The 16,160-nt window shown below is 48.6% G+C and overlaps 1 protein-coding gene across 7 annotated transcripts in view; it reads left to right on the top strand.

Moving 5' to 3' along the window:
- CACNA1B (calcium voltage-gated channel subunit alpha1 B) overlaps nucleotides 1–16,160 on the top strand; it is a 125,984-nt gene that overhangs the window by 81,932 nt on the left and 27,892 nt on the right. For all 7 annotated transcript variants that reach the window (XM_027650162.1, XM_027650161.1, XM_027650160.1 and 4 more), the window contains 5 exons: nucleotides 1,018–1,083; nucleotides 1,729–1,820; nucleotides 3,280–3,430; nucleotides 7,932–8,059; nucleotides 14,927–15,023. In XM_027650162.1, the coding sequence (XP_027505963.1) occupies nucleotides 1,018–1,083; nucleotides 1,729–1,820; nucleotides 3,280–3,430; nucleotides 7,932–8,059; nucleotides 14,927–15,023 (534 nt within the window). The remainder of the gene's footprint in view (nucleotides 1–1,017; nucleotides 1,084–1,728; nucleotides 1,821–3,279; nucleotides 3,431–7,931; nucleotides 8,060–14,926; nucleotides 15,024–16,160) is intronic.

The following is a 16,160-nucleotide window of genomic DNA, read 5'->3' as shown; positions in this document are numbered from 1 at the left end:
CACTTGGGGTGTTCAGCTGGAGAAGAGGAGACTGAGGGCAGAGCTCATGGCAGTTCCACCTTCCTGGGCAGGGGCAGAGGAGGGGCAGGAACTGAGCTCTGCTCTGGGGGGACCAGGGACAGCACCCAGGGAATGGCTGGAGCTGTGTCAGGGCAGGGTCAGGTTGGATCTCAGGCAAAGGTTCTTCCCCCAGAGGGTGGTTGGGCACTGACCAGGCTCCCCAGGGCAGTGGGCACAGCCCCAAGGCTGCCAGAGCTCCAGGAGGGTTTGGATGATCCTCTTAGGGACAGGGTGGGATTGTTGGGGTGTCTGTGCAGGTCCAGGAGTTGGATTGAATGATCCTTGTGGGTCCCTTCCAACTCAGGATATTTTATGATTCTGTGATTCCCACTGGGCCCCCATGGCTGTATAACCCCTCTCCTGCCCCCAGCACCACATGGGCTAATCCTATGGCAAGACTTCTCCTTTTTTTCAGCTATTACCAATTAAGAAGCATTAATTACCCATTTGTTTAGCCCAAGTGGAAAGCAGCTATCACTCTCAGCTTGGGTGACATAATTACATCGCAGCCTCCACTGATTTCTTGGTAAAACTCAGAAGCTTTTTGTCCTCCTGGGACTGCAATCTGTGCCTGTTTCAGAGCAGCAACTCGTTTCTGGGATGGATATGTTTTTTTTCTCAGGCTACATTTACAGCAAGGTCATTAAAAATTAACATTCATACAATTATGCACAGAAAGTGCCAGGGCCTGCTGGTAGTTCCAGTGCTCCCTGGGAAGCTTTGGGTTGTGTTTTCCCTGCTTGCAAGGATATACAGAGAGCCTTTGGAAAGCCCTGGCTGTTCTGGGATTGATGAATTTGTGACTCCAGGGGTGTTGTTGTCAGAGCTGTTCACATTCTCCTCCCAGCTCCTTCACTTGAAGGACAAATGCCACAAAACACAGTCCTGCCCACGGATTAAATGTTCATGGGTGCTGTGCCTTTGCTGTCATTAACACCACCTTCTCCTTTCCCACAGGCCTTGCCTTATGTGTGTCTCCTCATTGCAATGCTCTTCTTCATCTATGCCATTATTGGCATGCAGGTAAAACATTTGGCTCTCCTTCTGCCCACACTCAGCCTGGGTTTGTTCAGGGAGCAGCTGGGTTATCGCCTTCTCAGCTGGCTCAGCATGAGGCAAAAGGCTTTTCTTGTCTGGTGTCAGGGAAATTTGAAGTGGAAAAAAGGGCCGCTTTTTGTACTCTTATTGTCATGTTTTAAGTTGAACATGGTCCTGGGTGTACAAAGAGAGTGAGCAGACACACCAGCTGTGGGGATGAGTCTGTACCACTGCATTTCCAGCAGCAGGATGGGCATCCATGTCTCCCATGGGAAGAGATGTCCCTTCCCCTGGCTGTGGACACATCAAGAGGCTGAGACAGGGAGCAGCCCAGACACTGCCCTTTTCTGAGAAGAAATCCTAAAGTGTTTTGGCCTGGGATGGAGCTGCACTGTTGGAAAGGTCCTGTGTGAACACAAAGCACAGTAACCTGGTGTTTTCCCCCATTTGACCTCCACAACATATTTTTATCGCCCTCTTCAGCACAGAAATTATTTTAGCTTTTGAGATCCCTCACACCAGAACAAATTACTTCCCTGCCTTTTTACTCGACTCCACTTGATCCGCCTTTCCTGACAACATCCATGGGAGGGTGTGTTTGGCCTGAATCCCTTCTCTTTCCCATGGCAGGTATTTGGGAACATTGCATTAGATGACGAAACCTCCATTAATCGGCACAACAACTTCCGCACCTTCCTCCAAGCCCTGATGCTTCTGTTCAGGTAAGAAGGGGGTAATAAAACACCACCTGACTTGCATGTGAGCAGGAAAAAAAGTCTCTGTTTGGCTGCTGAGCCTTGGGCATCCTCTGGGAAAGGTATCTGAGTAAAGCAGCCATTCCTGCTTCCTCCTCCTCGGCGGATCTGTCGACACATCATCATCTCCACAGCGTGTCACCCAGGGCTGTGACACCCCCTGGCAGCTCAGGCAGAAGCTTAATATAGGACAGTCCCCCCCATATAACTGATTGATGGGTTTCCTGCCATGAAGCTTGGGGTTTTTTCCTTTTTTTTTTTTTTTTTTTTTTGGTAATCATTCATATTGGTCATTTTAACACTTCATCCACCAACCCCCTGCCTCTGCTTCGGAGTGTGAGTGTTTCCCTCTGGGTTCATTCTGCAAGGAAATGAAGCATTTTCGAATTCAAACCCAAGCAATTAATTTTTCACCGAAGATTTTCATTTTCAGACCTGTCAAAACTGAAGTTTGGGTCCTGCTCCAGCTCAGGGCAGTTTGGAGGGGGGGTGTGGAAACCCCCCCCAGTTAACCCCAGCTCTGCAGATTATGTGGAGCTTGTAACTGGATCTCTTGCCTGGGATTTGGTTTCCATAGTTTCTGCGAAGCCAGATGGAAATGAAATTAGCCCTCTCTAGCTCAGAATAATCACTCAGCTCAAAGCCCTGCATTTTAATAAAATTGGATAATTACTCAGTCTCGTGGCCAGACCTCGTGGTCCCTTCACAGGCCACAGTGGGACTGAGGGGCAGCAGGATTGGGATGAGGAAGGAATCAGATTACTCTGATATGTGGAGATCCCCTGACATCCAAGCCATTGCAGGGGGTGGTTTATTTTGAGGACAAACCCTTTGGGACTCCAGAACTTTTCCTTTTGGCTGTTTTTCTCAGCAGCAGAAGTTAGAGGGGGAGGAGGGAAATGATGAAAACACCCAGGAGACTGGCATGAAAAAGAGATTCATGGCACTGTGACCAACCAGACCGTGCTGGAATTTATCTGCCTGATAAAGAAAATAAGAGACTCAAGTGGAGAAGCCTGATTTCATTTCCCATCATCTCCACTGGGTTTAGAGCCAGCACTAGGACAGAAGTGTTTGGCTGCTTCAAAAGGGAACAATCTAAACTCTGTTTACTTAGATTTGCACTGGACATGTTAAAATCAATCTGGTTTTATTCTCCATAAAAGCAATAAAGCTTTTAGCCTACCTCAGCCTGTCTGGCTTCTTTTACCCCCCTTGTGATGGAAGGAAATGTTATTCTCCTTTCTTTCCACATCAGCAGGCTGGTAATTCAAATTCCCAGTGTAAATACAGTCTCTCCACCTGGACACAACCTTCCACCTAATTAATTTAGTTAATTAGGCACAGTAACACTGCGAGGTGGCTGCCCCTGGGGTCTGTAATGGGAAGGGGGTGGATAAACTCACTTCTGCCCTCCCATCCCCAGGAGTGCCACGGGGGAAGCCTGGCACGAGATCATGTTGTCCTGCTTGAGCAACAGAGCCTGTGATCCCCTCTCTGGCCTCACCAAGAAGGAATGTGGCAGTGATTTTGCCTATTTCTACTTCGTGTCCTTCATCTTCCTCTGCTCCTTCCTGGTAAGTTGGTCCTGATCCCTCCCAAAGTGGGGGTGCTGTGGTGGATCCCCCCAAATACTCCCCACCCCTTTACCTCCTCCTCCTCCTCCCTAATTATAATTTATCCAACACCACCAGTCAGCTTTGCTAAACCCCATTTACCATCCTGGTGATAAAATCCCTTTAATCCCCAAAGAGATCATTTAGTCATTAGTTTAAAGGGAAGGGATTTATCTTTCTTCTCACAGGGGGGGTCTAATATCTGGAATTAAGCACTAATCGGTTTTGTCTTGATTTGTAACACAGGCCTTTGAAGAAGGGAACTGGGGAGGGCAGGGTGAGACAACACTGGTTCAGAAGCTCTTGCTGGGAGCATCACACTCATTTGATGCTCTGTGTTCTGTTTTGTTGGTCAAAGAAATGCAATAATCATTTGCTGCTGCCAGAAAAGCTTTTAGACATGGGAGTGTTCAGTGCTTGGGTCGTGCCCGTGCTTTGAGAGGTGCTTTAAGAGGTGCCAGTGCCCTCCCTGAGCACTGGCACATCCACAAACATCCCTCTGCCCCTGGGGGTTTGTTCCCTTTCCAGCACCACTGGGGACAGAGGAATGGAAAACCAGGGACAGGGACCCAATTAAGCTTCAAGCAGGAAGAGATGAAGGCTCTGAAATGGACCCAAAAGCAGCGTCTCGAGCTGCCCCAGGTTTGCTCTCAAACAGCAGATTGGCTGCTTTGTGCAGCTAATCCTGCTCTCCTCAGAACCCTTCCACCAGGAAAAGGAGCTGGATGTAGACACACCAACTTCAATAGCCCCCACTGGCATCCTTTGTCCCACTGCTGTTGCTCCTTTGACACCCCGTGGATTATTTCTCCTGCATAGATTAAAAAAACCTGGAGCCCTGAAAGCTTACACGAAGTTAATGCTCCACTTAGTGATTCCTTCAGCACTCTTGAGTTTTAAAACCAGATTTTTTTCCCTTGTGCAAATCCCTAACCCGACATCAGACGTTCTCAGTGTTATTTTCAAGCTTTTTGTTTAAAAAAAACCCCAACAACAAACATCACACCCCCCCCAGAGCCCTCCCTGGCTGGATCAGCCATCCCGGCCAAAATGTAGCAGCAGAACTGGAGCTGTGCAAAAGCAGCTCTGTCCCTGGGTCAGAGCTCCTGGAAAAACCCCTGGATGCTGGACCAGCAGAGGGGAGAGCCCTTGTGAGCAGTAAAAGTTCCAAAAATAGGCAGTGGCAAGCCAAGCAGCTGGATTGGGCTGTAACTCATCCCTTAAAATGCATTCAGCACTTGACCATGTGGTTCCCCACAAGCTTTGCAGAGCCCCAGCCTTGCCAGGAGAGCACTTTTTTCTATGGTTTTCTCAATGATATGCCATAGATTGAGGGGAAATTGGATAATGTATTTGGTTTCCAGTGATGTTTCTGGCTCTGTGTGGACGTGCAGCTCGACATAATTTTCCCCCCTGTAATTTGCGGGAGAGAAAAATAAGATAAATTGAAATCCACGTTGAGAAATATAAATTGAAATCTATTATGAAAAATATAAATTGAAAGCTAAGAATATAAGGGACAGAGAAAAAGATCAATTGAAATTTATAGTGAAAATACGAATTGGAAGTTAAGAATGTCCAGGAAACTTTAGAAACAGCTGTAGGCAGGGAAGGGGGAACTTTACCGAGCCGTGGCTGGAGCTGGGAGCAGTGGGAAGGGATTTGGGATCAAGGGGCAAACTCTCAGAAGTTCTGCTGTCTCGGGATGCTCTGGGGACACTGTGCCATGTGTCAGGTACCTGCAGGACAGGAGTGAGCCCTGCTGATGCAGCTGGAGTTCTTGCAGCCTTTGAGCAGCTCATTCAGAGCTGGTTTGGGCATCCCCATCCCTGCATGGGGACTCCAAGATGCTGGGGCTTGTCTGGGCTGTGGCACAGGGGCACAAACACCCACGGAGGGGGGACACGAAGGACCCTCGTGGTTGCCCAAAGCCACCAGAGCTGTTTGATGATGTTGGAGCTGATGAGCCTCACACAGGAGTGAATTCACACACTGCAGGGGCAGAAGCCTTGCTGGGGGTCTTAAAACACCAGAGGAAGTTCAACAAGTGCCAGATTCTGCTCCTGGGATGGGGCAGCCCTGGATGTACAGACAGACTGGGAATGAGAGGCTGGAAGGCAGTGCCAGGAAAGGGCCCTGGGGGTTGTGGTCAGTGGCCACTTGGCCCTGAGTCAGCAGTGCCCTGGCAGCCAGGAGGGACATCCCTGTCCTGGGGGGCACCAAGGAGGGGATTGTCCCCTCTGCTCTGCCCTGGGGTGGCCTCACCTCAACATTGGGGCAGTTTGGGGGGACACAAAGGAAGGAAGATCTTGAGCCATTGGAGAGTGTCCAAAGGAGGCAATGAGGATGGGGAAGGGCCTTGATTTGAAGCCGTGGGAGGACACTGAGGGCACTTGGGGTGTTCAGCTGGAGAAGAGGAGACTGAGGGCAGAGCTCATGGCAGTTCCAGCTTCCTGGGGAGGGGCAGAGGAGGGGCAGGGACTGAGCTCTGCTCTGGGGGGACCAGGGACAGCACCCAGGGAATGGCTGGAGCTGTGTCAGGGCAGGCTCAGCTTGGATCCCAGGCAAAGGTTCTTCCCCCAGAGAGTAGCTGGCACTGCCCAGGCTCCCCAGGGCAGTGGGCACAGCCCCAAGGCTGCCAGAGCTCCAGGAGGGTTTGGCTGATCCTCTGGGGCACAGGGTGTGACTCTTGGGAATGATCCTGTGCAGGGCTGAGGGTTGGACTGGATGATCCTTGTGGGTCCCTTCCACCTCAGCACATTCTGTGACTCTGTAAAAATACATGGACTAAAGCTCTGGGGAGTGTCTGATCAGCTTTGGTGCTGATGTGGTGATTCATTACAGGCTGAGCTCGTCTGTACTGGTGCATCCCAGCAAGAGCCAAGACCCCTCCTCCCTCCAGATCACACGGGGATATGAATTCCTTTAAACTGCACAAAGCCCAAATTCCACTGCCTGATTTTCTTTTAATGACATCCATATTCAATTTAATTGTGCCCCACATTGAGTTTAATTGTGCTGACAGGCTGCTTGGCCACAGCCCTCCCTGCCCAGCACGGCACTGACAGCAGCAGCTCAGCCTCCCTGCAGAAGACAGGAGAGAGGCAGAAAGGAGCCTTGTGCCCATCAGGTCTTTTTATCTGGCCCAGGAGCATCTCTTCTCTCCTGCTTTCCCACTCTGCTGGCTGCAGCTTGATCTTTTCCCATTGAAATCCTTGTGATTCTTCCCTTGGCTTTAATAAGAGCAGAACCTTTCTATGCCAGAGGTGTTTGCCAGGCTCTGGGTTAGTGGCCATCAGGGACAGGAGCGCTCTGTGTGTCCTGCTCCTCAGCTTTCTGGGGATCTTGGAAGGTTTCAATTGTTATGAGTCTAAAATAGCACATTTAGGCTGAAGGATGGGTTTTCTTCTTGCTGTTCTGGTCTCCATGTGGAAGTGCTGGAAGAGTTCCCAGGTCTGCTTGGAGAAGCAGCTGCTGCAGCCCCTGTGCTGCTCTGGGCTGGTGTGGGGTGAGGGAGGGGCAGGGAGAGGGGCAGGGAGAGGGGCTGACTCCTCAGGGTGCTGGGGTGGGTCACACTGGAGGGCAGAACCAGCCACTGGGACCTGGAAAAGCACCCAGTCAAAATCCTTGGCAAAGGGCCCTGCAGTGTGTGCAGGGGAGGAGCAGCAGCAGCACCCCAAGGACCCAGGGCTCTGTTTGGAGAGTTTATTCTCTGAGGTTGGGCTGCTTCTTGAAGGAAGTACACATCCAGTTAAGGGAATCATGCCTGCTCCCCTTCCAGCTTTTCCTTTTCCTTTTCCTTTTCCTTTTTTTTCTCCCCTTTCCTTTTTTCTCTCCTTTCCCCTTTCATTTTTTCTCCCCTTTCCTTTTTTCTCCCCTTTCCCCTTTCATTTTTTTCTACCCTTTCCTTTTTCTTCTCTTTCCTTTTTCTTCTCTTTTCCCTTTCCTTTTTTTCTCCTTTTCCCCCTTACCCCCTTTTCCCTTTCCTTTTCTCTTCCCCTTTACATTTTCTTCCCTCTCCCCTTCCCTTCTTCTTCCCTTCCCCATTCCCTTTTTCTTCCCTTCTTCTTGCCTTCTCCCTTCCCTTCTTCTTCCTCTCCCCCTTCCCTTCTTCTTCTCTCCCCCTTCCCTTTTTCTTCCCTTCTTCTTTCCTTCCCCCTTCCCTTCTTCCTTTCTTCTTCCCTTCCTCCCTCCCTTCTTCTTCCTTTCTTCTTCCCTTCTCCCTTCTCCCTTCTCCTTCTCCTTCTCTTTCTCCTTCTCCTTCTCCTTCTCCTTCTCCTTCTCCTTCTCCTTCTCCTTCTCCTTCTCCTTCTCCTTCTCCTTCCCTTCCCTCCTTCTCTTTTCTTTTCTCCCTTCTCCCCTTTCCCTTTTCTCTTTTCTCTTCTCTCTTTACCCTTTCCCTTTCCTTTTTCTTCCGTTTCCTTCCCCCTTCCCTGACTGCATCCTTGCTCCCTCTCTGCAGATGTTGAACCTGTTTGTGGCTGTGATCATGGACAACTTTGAATACCTGACAAGGGACTCCTCCATCCTGGGGCCTCACCACTTGGATGAGTTTGTCCGTGTGTGGGCTGAGTACGACCCCGCTGCCTGGTACGTACACACTGACCCTGCTGGGGGACAGACAGACACACTGGGGTGTAAATATTGTACCTGTACACACACACAGCCTCTTTTAAGGAGTTACAGCTCCGGAAGGAAACAACTCCAAGGTGACACTGGTGGTAAAAGCTTCAACTGCAGTGGAGATGAACAAACCTGATGTTGTTAAAAGGGAGTTTCCTTCAAACAGACACAACCCAACAAACCATGAGAGCAAAACCCACCCCCTCCCCACACAGCCAAAAATTACCAGGGGAAATCCAAATGACCAAGTAGAAAAGCTGTTCATTCATTGCCTTTGGTTTCTGCACCCCAGTTTGGAGATCACGCAGATCTCTGCGCTTTGAGGTGGTGGGGGAAGCTCTGCCCCGTCACCCCTCATTTGTGCAGGGGTTCTCTGGCTCAGAACCACCTTAATGGTTTCCCAAACCCTGTGCAGATCCCTCAGGCCACGGCAGAGGATGTGTCACATCTGAGTCAAGTCCTGCAGGCTCCGACTCCGTCACCTGCCTCTGCCCACCCACTCCCCAGCAGGGTGTTCCTGCTGAAAACATGGCATTTTTTTAAAGCAGCCATTTCTCATTAATCCCAACGTTTCTGCCCTTGGAAGCCCCCTTCTAATGACATCGAACTTTACGAGGCAACTTTGATCTTCTAAATGATATTTCAGCTTTTAGACTCGCAGTTGAAACATGAGATGTGAAATAATCAGAAGGAAACGAGCCAAAGTTTGGAAGCATTTTCGGTTCCCAACGAGCCTCTGAGAAAATTCCTGATGTTTGGGTGTGTTCAAGGAGGGGCATGGTTCCTGCACACAGGGGAGGGTTTAGTTTGTGGGTATTATCTCTTTGCTTTCCTTACTCAAAGGGAAAGTTTCACACCCGTGGCACAGGTTTGGGATGGATCCCAGGGTTAACAAAGAAAGGATTTTAAGGAATTTTTTAAATTTGAGGGAATGGCCCTGACCTGTGACCACTTCTAGAGCAAGACTGACTTAATATATTGCTTGATTTAATATATTGCTTTTCTGCACTGCCCACAAGGAGCTGCTGCCCATCAGCCCTGGGGACTGTGGTATTCTCATTTCTAGATGCTCTGTCACAGGAATTTCCTTGATATTCTGCACCCAGAGAATTTGCCTGTTGGGAGACTTTTATTTTTTAATTTAAACCTCTACTAATTTTTCTCCATTTGCCTCCCCATGAGCTACTTTGCAATGAATCTCCTCTGTATTTTGAATTCCTCCAGCTCCTCCAATCTTTCCCCTCCTCTTTTTTTTTCCCCCTTCAGCTGAGACAGATGCAGAAAAGTGTTTGTATAATCAGCAGCTCAAACTCCCTGCTAGGATGCAATTAAACTGCTTCAAAACCTCAGTTTAAATGATTTAGGGCAACTTTAAATGCAAACCTGCCCCAAAATGCCTGCATTTCTCTGAGCTGTGGGTGATTTTAACCACCTCAAAGCCATCCCTGCTCCCAGCCTGAATATACCCCACATTTACTCACAGCTTGTCATCTCCAAGCAGGTTTTCACCAGCACGTGCTCTGGAACACAGACAATCCTTTGTGGGTATTTGGCAGGCACTAAAAAGGAGGGGGGTTTTTCCTCCTTTTTTAAATCCAATCCTGTCTCTTAATGAGACTGAAAACTTGGGAGTGCCTGTTTGCTCCTTAAGAAATAGCCTTGGCTCTGCCGAAGGTCTGTGGGAGGAGTAACACACCTGCAAGGGAAAAAATGAGAGTAAATGTGGGGTTTTTTTAATGTTTCTGTGTTCAGGAACTTTCCACCCATCAGAGGCACAAATATGAAGTTTACAGAGAGATTTCTCGCTCCATTAACTCCGAGCAGAGACTTCACATTTTGTGAGTCACTCAGGGGCCAAACCTTTTCACTTGCCGAGCTGTTAATGCAGAATATGTCATTTATTAACATCCAATTTTCTGCTTTTCTCTAACCTTGTTCCCTTTAATGCTCTGCTGGGATGTTATTGATGCTGGCAGAGTGTGAACAGTTCCACTGAAATCACTGACATTTTCAGAAGTGGGACTAAAATTCCCACAATTTAAAAGCCCTTCGCAGTTTAAGGCCAGAATTAATTTTTTCACCATTCTGATCTAAGATCTTCCTGATCTTTCTGATCTCAGAGGGTTTTTTTCCCAACTTATATCATTCTGTGGTTTGATGATTCTGTGATTTGGGCTGAATTGGTCACTCACTGATCACCTCTCTCAATGTTTCCTCTTTGTCCCAAAAAAAAGGGAATTACAGTGTTTCTCCACTTCCCACAGATTAAGATCCTTCCATGAAAGATGCTGCATGGTTAAAAAGCACAAGTGTTGTTATATTTTTGTTATAGAGATAATATTTTAAACATAGACTTAATGCGTATTTACAGCTCTATTTCTCGTATCACCTTTGGTTTTGTTACAAATTCCAACTTTCTGTAAACTTTTCTGGGGAAAAGCATTCAAAAGGAATTTTAAAAGGCATTTAGCAGCTGTTTTTCCAGATGTGTCACACTCTGGAGGGGTAAGTATGGGGAAACTGTTGGATTTAGGGGTGGTAAAAGCCTTGGGCTCAAAGAAAAGGAGAGAGAGAGAGAAATAAGGGAATCCAGGGTGGTTTGGGGGGGCTGAGAGTTAATCAGGAAAGGAGTGAAAACACAGGATTTAAGCATGAACTGGGCAAAACCAAAGGAAATTGGATTTCTAAGAGCTTTAATGTGTTCAATGTATATAAAGTGAGCACTTTATCTCTCTTAAACCTTCCCAGTGCACACCCCTTAGAGATACTGGGAATACTGGTCTGGCCATCCCATTCCCAGGAGTTGTCCCAAAGAGGGAGATGCTGCTGGAAGCACCTTCAGTGGGGAGGAGGAGGTGCAGGGGCTGCCAAGGGAGAGCTTTCTCTTGGCTTCCTGGGATAAAAGGATGCTGAGGAAAATAAACAAAATCAGATTTAAACAAGAGGCTGTGGCTGCCCCAGCCCTGGAAGTGTCCAAGGCCAGGTCGGAGCAACCTGGGATCGTGGCAGGTTGGGGGGCTGGAATGAGATGGGCTTTGAGGTCCCTTCCACCCCAAACCATTCCATGATTCCACAGACCTGGGAAAGAATCCCGGATTGTCCTCATTTTGTGCTTTCCAATGCAAAACATCTGCTGGTTTTCAAGCCTTGCAGGAGCTCTCAGAGAGCTCAGGGAACGGGGCAGACGTCATTTCTACACCCTGACTTTACAAAATCGTTCCAAAATTGGAGGTAAAGTCAACTCAACTTCTTGACTCGGTTAAGCCAATATACTTTTTATAACCACGTTTAGGCCTCCAGCCAAGACTTGCACAGTTCCATTTGCTCTGTTCCTGAATTAATAGTTTTGAGTGGCTTGGGAAGGCTTTGAATAGACCTTAATTTTTCCCCGTCCAGAAAAGCTGTAATACTGAAGGAGATATTCCAAAATATTCCAGCCCTCTTTATATGAAGTACCAAAATAAACACAGCGAAGCCAAATCATCTCAGTTTTCCTTCAGAGGTAATTGGGAGGCTCAGCTCCTTTTGCCTGTGGTTTGGTTACTTGCAAAAGGTGAAGAAATCGAATCCTGCCGTTAAATTAGCTGGAAATATTGTTGGGAGTTAATGAGAGTGACCAGAAAGCTACTGTGAGGTGTCTGATTCCACCTGCTGGGAACAATATTGGGATTTTCCCAGTGCAAATGGCCAAGTCAACCTTTGAGAGGAGAATTTCTGGACTTGCAGTGATTTGCTCAGTGCCCCTGAAGCAGAGAACAGCCTTGCTGGGGTTGTGTGGGAGGGAACAGTGGAAGGGAAAGCTTCCCAAGCTCTTCTGAATCCCAGGAATAACCCATTGAAGAGGTTCTTTGGGTGCTGCAGGCTCTGGGTTGGCTGGGGGGTGGTGAGGAGAGGCTGGAGGGAGATGCTCAGGCACAGGGAACTAAAGCATTAAATAAAGGGAACCAGAACATTAGTGATAAAGGGAACCAAAACATTAGTGACAAAGGGAACCAAAACATTAGTGATAAAGGGAACCAAAACATTAGTGATAAAGGGAACCAAAACATTAGTGATAAAGGGAACCAAAACATTAGTGATAAGGGGAACCAAGTGGTTGGAAAGCCCTGCACGGAAGAAAATCCAAGGATATAAAGTTTGATGAGCAGCTGGAAGTTCTCTCTCTCTCTCTCTCTGTGTTAAAGTTGCTCCTTCCTCACAAGCCCAGTTTTTGCTGGACTAACCTTCCTTTACAGCAGGTTTTGCCCTTCCAACTCCTCCTGTTTTCCCGGGGAAAAGCTGATTGCTCCTGGTTTTTGCTGTCCTAACCTGTGACGTTTCCCTTCCAGTTGCCGGATTCATTATAAGGATATGTACAATTTGTTACGTGTAATTGCTCCACCCCTGGGCTTAGGAAAGAAGTGCCCTCATAGGGTGGCATACAAGGTTTGGAACTTCAGAGACTCCCTGAGGCATCTTTAGTCCTGGTTTTGTTTCTTTTTATCTCCCCTTCCGAGTGCAAATGCAGTAGAGAAAAGAAACTGTCCCATAACTAACCCCTTGCCTGAAAAAAGGAATGATTGACTGCCTCCTTTGTCCTCGATGCATCTCTTCCCTGTCTACTCCCACACCCCAACTGGCTGGAGACAGGCAGCTTTATGAGACAGTGAACCCTCCAGCTCCCATCCTGAAGGCTCTGGGGGGAAGTGTTGGGGAAAAGCATCCCAGCACTTTATATATATATGTATATATATGTATATATATTCACACCCCGGAGAGAAATGGCACCCCAAGGAGTGGCAATTCCACTTTGTCTGGGTTTTGTAGCATTGTCACTCCAGCTGAGTGACCAACCTTCCCTCTCCTGAGCCCAAAAGACATTGGATCTGGACACTGGTTGCCTGGGCAGCACAGCAGGGTGGTTACCTGGGCTGGGGAGAGGTGAGGGATGAGCTTCTCACAGGCTGCCTTGGTGGCTAAATTATGTCCCCAAACTCTGATGGACACCCAGGGAAACCTCCTGTTCATGGCACAGGGAAGCTGTACCACGCCTGGGAGCTGAGAGGGGGGGAATTAAGGACAAATCTGGCCAAGAAATCAGCCCAGGAGAAGGAGAAGCACAGGGGATCTCCTGCAGTGATGGAGAGCAGAGGATGAAGGAGGGAGGAAGCAGCCAGCAGGGATTTTCTCTTCCACTTCAGCCCAGGTGTTTTCCACACCTGCCTGGGGATTAAGAGCTCCCAAGCTTTGCAGAGGAGGCAGGAGACCCCCCAGCCCAGGAGCAGGAAAGGAGCCAGGGGGAAGACATTGGCTCCAATTAGAATTTGTGTCTCTCAGCAGCCTTTAAATGAGCTCTGGGCTATAAAAGCTGGGTGGTATTTTAACTGCATCAGTTACCAAGGACAGGAATAGATGTTTTTGGCCGGGTAGGTTCTCTCTTCCACCCCCTCCTCCTCATACAGGAATTGAGACCCACGTCAGGACACTGGGCTGGTCTGCAGGTTCTGCCTCTGTAGCTGTCCTGCTTGGAAAAGGGGATTTATAGGGCTGCTTAGGTCTTGGTTGCCCTTCTGAGATAGAGGAGATGATAGTCCTGCTTTTCCAGGGGTTAAACTTTAATTAATAACATGTTGCAGTATCCTTGGATCTCCTCAGCTGACAGGCAGCACAGATTTGCACATTATAATAAGCAGGCAGCTCGCTGGGAAAACCAAATGAGATTGTCAGAGTCATGTTCCCAATTTTAACACTTAGAAAAAGGTGAAAGAGGAGAATTCCTTGCTGCTTCTGCACCCCTTGGTTTTCAGGGCAGGGTTCTATTCCACCACCACCATGTGCTGAAGGTAGATGACCTCAGTAAAGAGGTGGTCTAAGGGCCTTTTCCCAAATCTCTGCCATTCCCAGCCCCTGGGACTGGGAACAGGACAGCTGCCCTTGGTGGTGGAGACAACCAGTTGTCTGGCCAAGAAATGAGCCCAGGAGAAGCACAGGGAATTTCCTGCAGTGATGGAGAGCAGAGGATGAAGGAGGGTGGAAGGAGCCAGCAGGGATTTTGATGAGAGAGGTTGGCTTGATGAGAGAGGGGCCCCACAGAATGTAAGGGAGAAAAATAGGTCCCCCTCCTGAAAATTGAGTGCTGGGCTCTGGTTTTGCCAAAGCTGAGCTCAGGCTGGAGCAGAAATCCCACCTGGCTCAGGGTTGGCAGAGTCACACCCTGGGCTTGGCCCTCCCAGTCTGTCCCCGAGCAAACACACCAGGATTGGCTTTTTGCTTCCCTCCTAACCCACTGGCTTCCCTAAAAACCCCAAGTCCTCGTTCCCAGAAGGCAAGCTGCCCCTTTTATCCCAGAGCTGAGCGTGTTGGGTGCCCTGTCTCTCTCCCTGTCCCATAACTCTGCCTGCCAGCCCTCCCTGGCATGGTGAACTCCAGCCTCTGGATTGCCTGGGGTGGGGGGCGAGAAGGGGGAGCCTCCCCCAGCCCTCCAGCCAACCCCCAGCCCTCCCCACCGCCTGTCCCAGAGCAGAGCCATCAATCATTCCCCCGAGGGACCCCCGTGCCCTGCCGGGGGCTGTCCCTGCCGCCAGGAGCACACGTTGGGCGCTGGAACAACAGCAACGGAAGAAAACCTTCCTCTTCACCCTCCTCTTCGTTTTGGTTCTGTTCTCCTGAGAAATCTGATTAACCAGATCTCTGTTCTCTTGTCTGCTTTCCCTTCTCTCTCTCCTCCTTTTCATTTGCTCCACTGTGTTGCCTTTTCCCCCCACCCCTTTCCCCCTTTTTTTTCCCCCTCTCTCCTCCACCGGGTCTGCTTTGATTCCCGTGTCCTGCTGTCGCCTCCCTCCCCGTGGCTCCCAGCGGTCGCATCAGTTACACAGACATGTATGAGATGCTGAGACACATGTCCCCACCTCTAGGCCTTGGAAAGAAATGCCCTGCTCGTGTTGCCTATAAGGTAGACCAACCTCCCCACCAACCCCTGCCAAACCACCAGCTTTTCGTGCCGTGGCTGAAGTGGCTGCTGGTTTTCTGTGCCATTGGTGTTGTTCTTCTGGACTTTTCTGGTGCTTCCTCTGCTTTTCCAAGCAGACTGGATTTGGGATCTCCTGCTTTTTATTATTATTATTATTATTTTTAATATATATATATTATTTTTGTAACCTTTTTCTGGTCTTTGAAACTATGGCACATCAGTTTGTCTTTCTAAGTACGTCTCTGCTCTCTCTCTCTCAGTGTTTCTCTCTCTTCTCTCTCATTCTGCTTCCATTTAGGCTAATTTTGGGAAAGGAGGGTGCTAACGAGCAAATTACCCCGCCAATAGATCCCCATTTATCTTCCTGCAGCTCTTTTGTCTCTCTAACCCTTCAGTAGTATGTTGTTTGTTCCTCCTCTTAATTAGATTGGAGTAATTAGAGTAGGCAGTGCTGCAGGAGTGAACAAGCCATTAAACAGAGACGACACCAGAAGGGCTCCTTAAACACCCTCGTGGAAGAAATTACTGTAACAGCAAACATTTCAGACAGTCAGATGAAGAAATCACTCCGACTTATTGTCTGTTTGGGAGAAACTTTTTTAATTGGCCCCCAAAAATGCTTTTCTATCCCCGAAGTGCTGCCTGTCAGACACTGCCTGGGTGGGAACACGGTGGAAAAGTGGAGACACTTGGAGCCAAAGTTATGGAGCAGACCCAGTTTAGGCTCGTGCAGCCCTCCCCAAAAACTCACAGGGTGGCTGGAAATTTGCATTTTTAGGGTGATTCTTTGGAAGCTTTTAACATTGAACCTCCCAGTTTCAGAAGGGGAGGTTGATTATAACCACCTCACATTGGTGGAATTGAGAATCCATCCAACTCAATGGGGTTTTTTTTCACTGTTTCCATCATTCCACCACCACCAAATCCAATCCCTGCACCCCACTGTGGTTGGTTCAATGGATCCAAATCCCAACAGCTCCTTCTGTGCTGTGTTTTTGAACTGTGACCACATAAAAGTCGGATTTTTTTTTTAAAGAGGCTCAAGCTAAACCCAAATCTGGCTCTGCCTTTATGTAGCAGCAAGAATTCAGATACAGCTTCCTAAAAGATCCTCCCTCA

Source organism: Corapipo altera, unplaced genomic scaffold (assembly GCF_003945725.1).
Source record: "Corapipo altera isolate COAL_440 unplaced genomic scaffold, ASM394572v1 268, whole genome shotgun sequence".
NCBI lineage: Eukaryota > Metazoa > Chordata > Aves > Passeriformes > Pipridae > Corapipo > Corapipo altera.
This window is presented reverse-complemented; position numbering and strand designations above follow the sequence as displayed.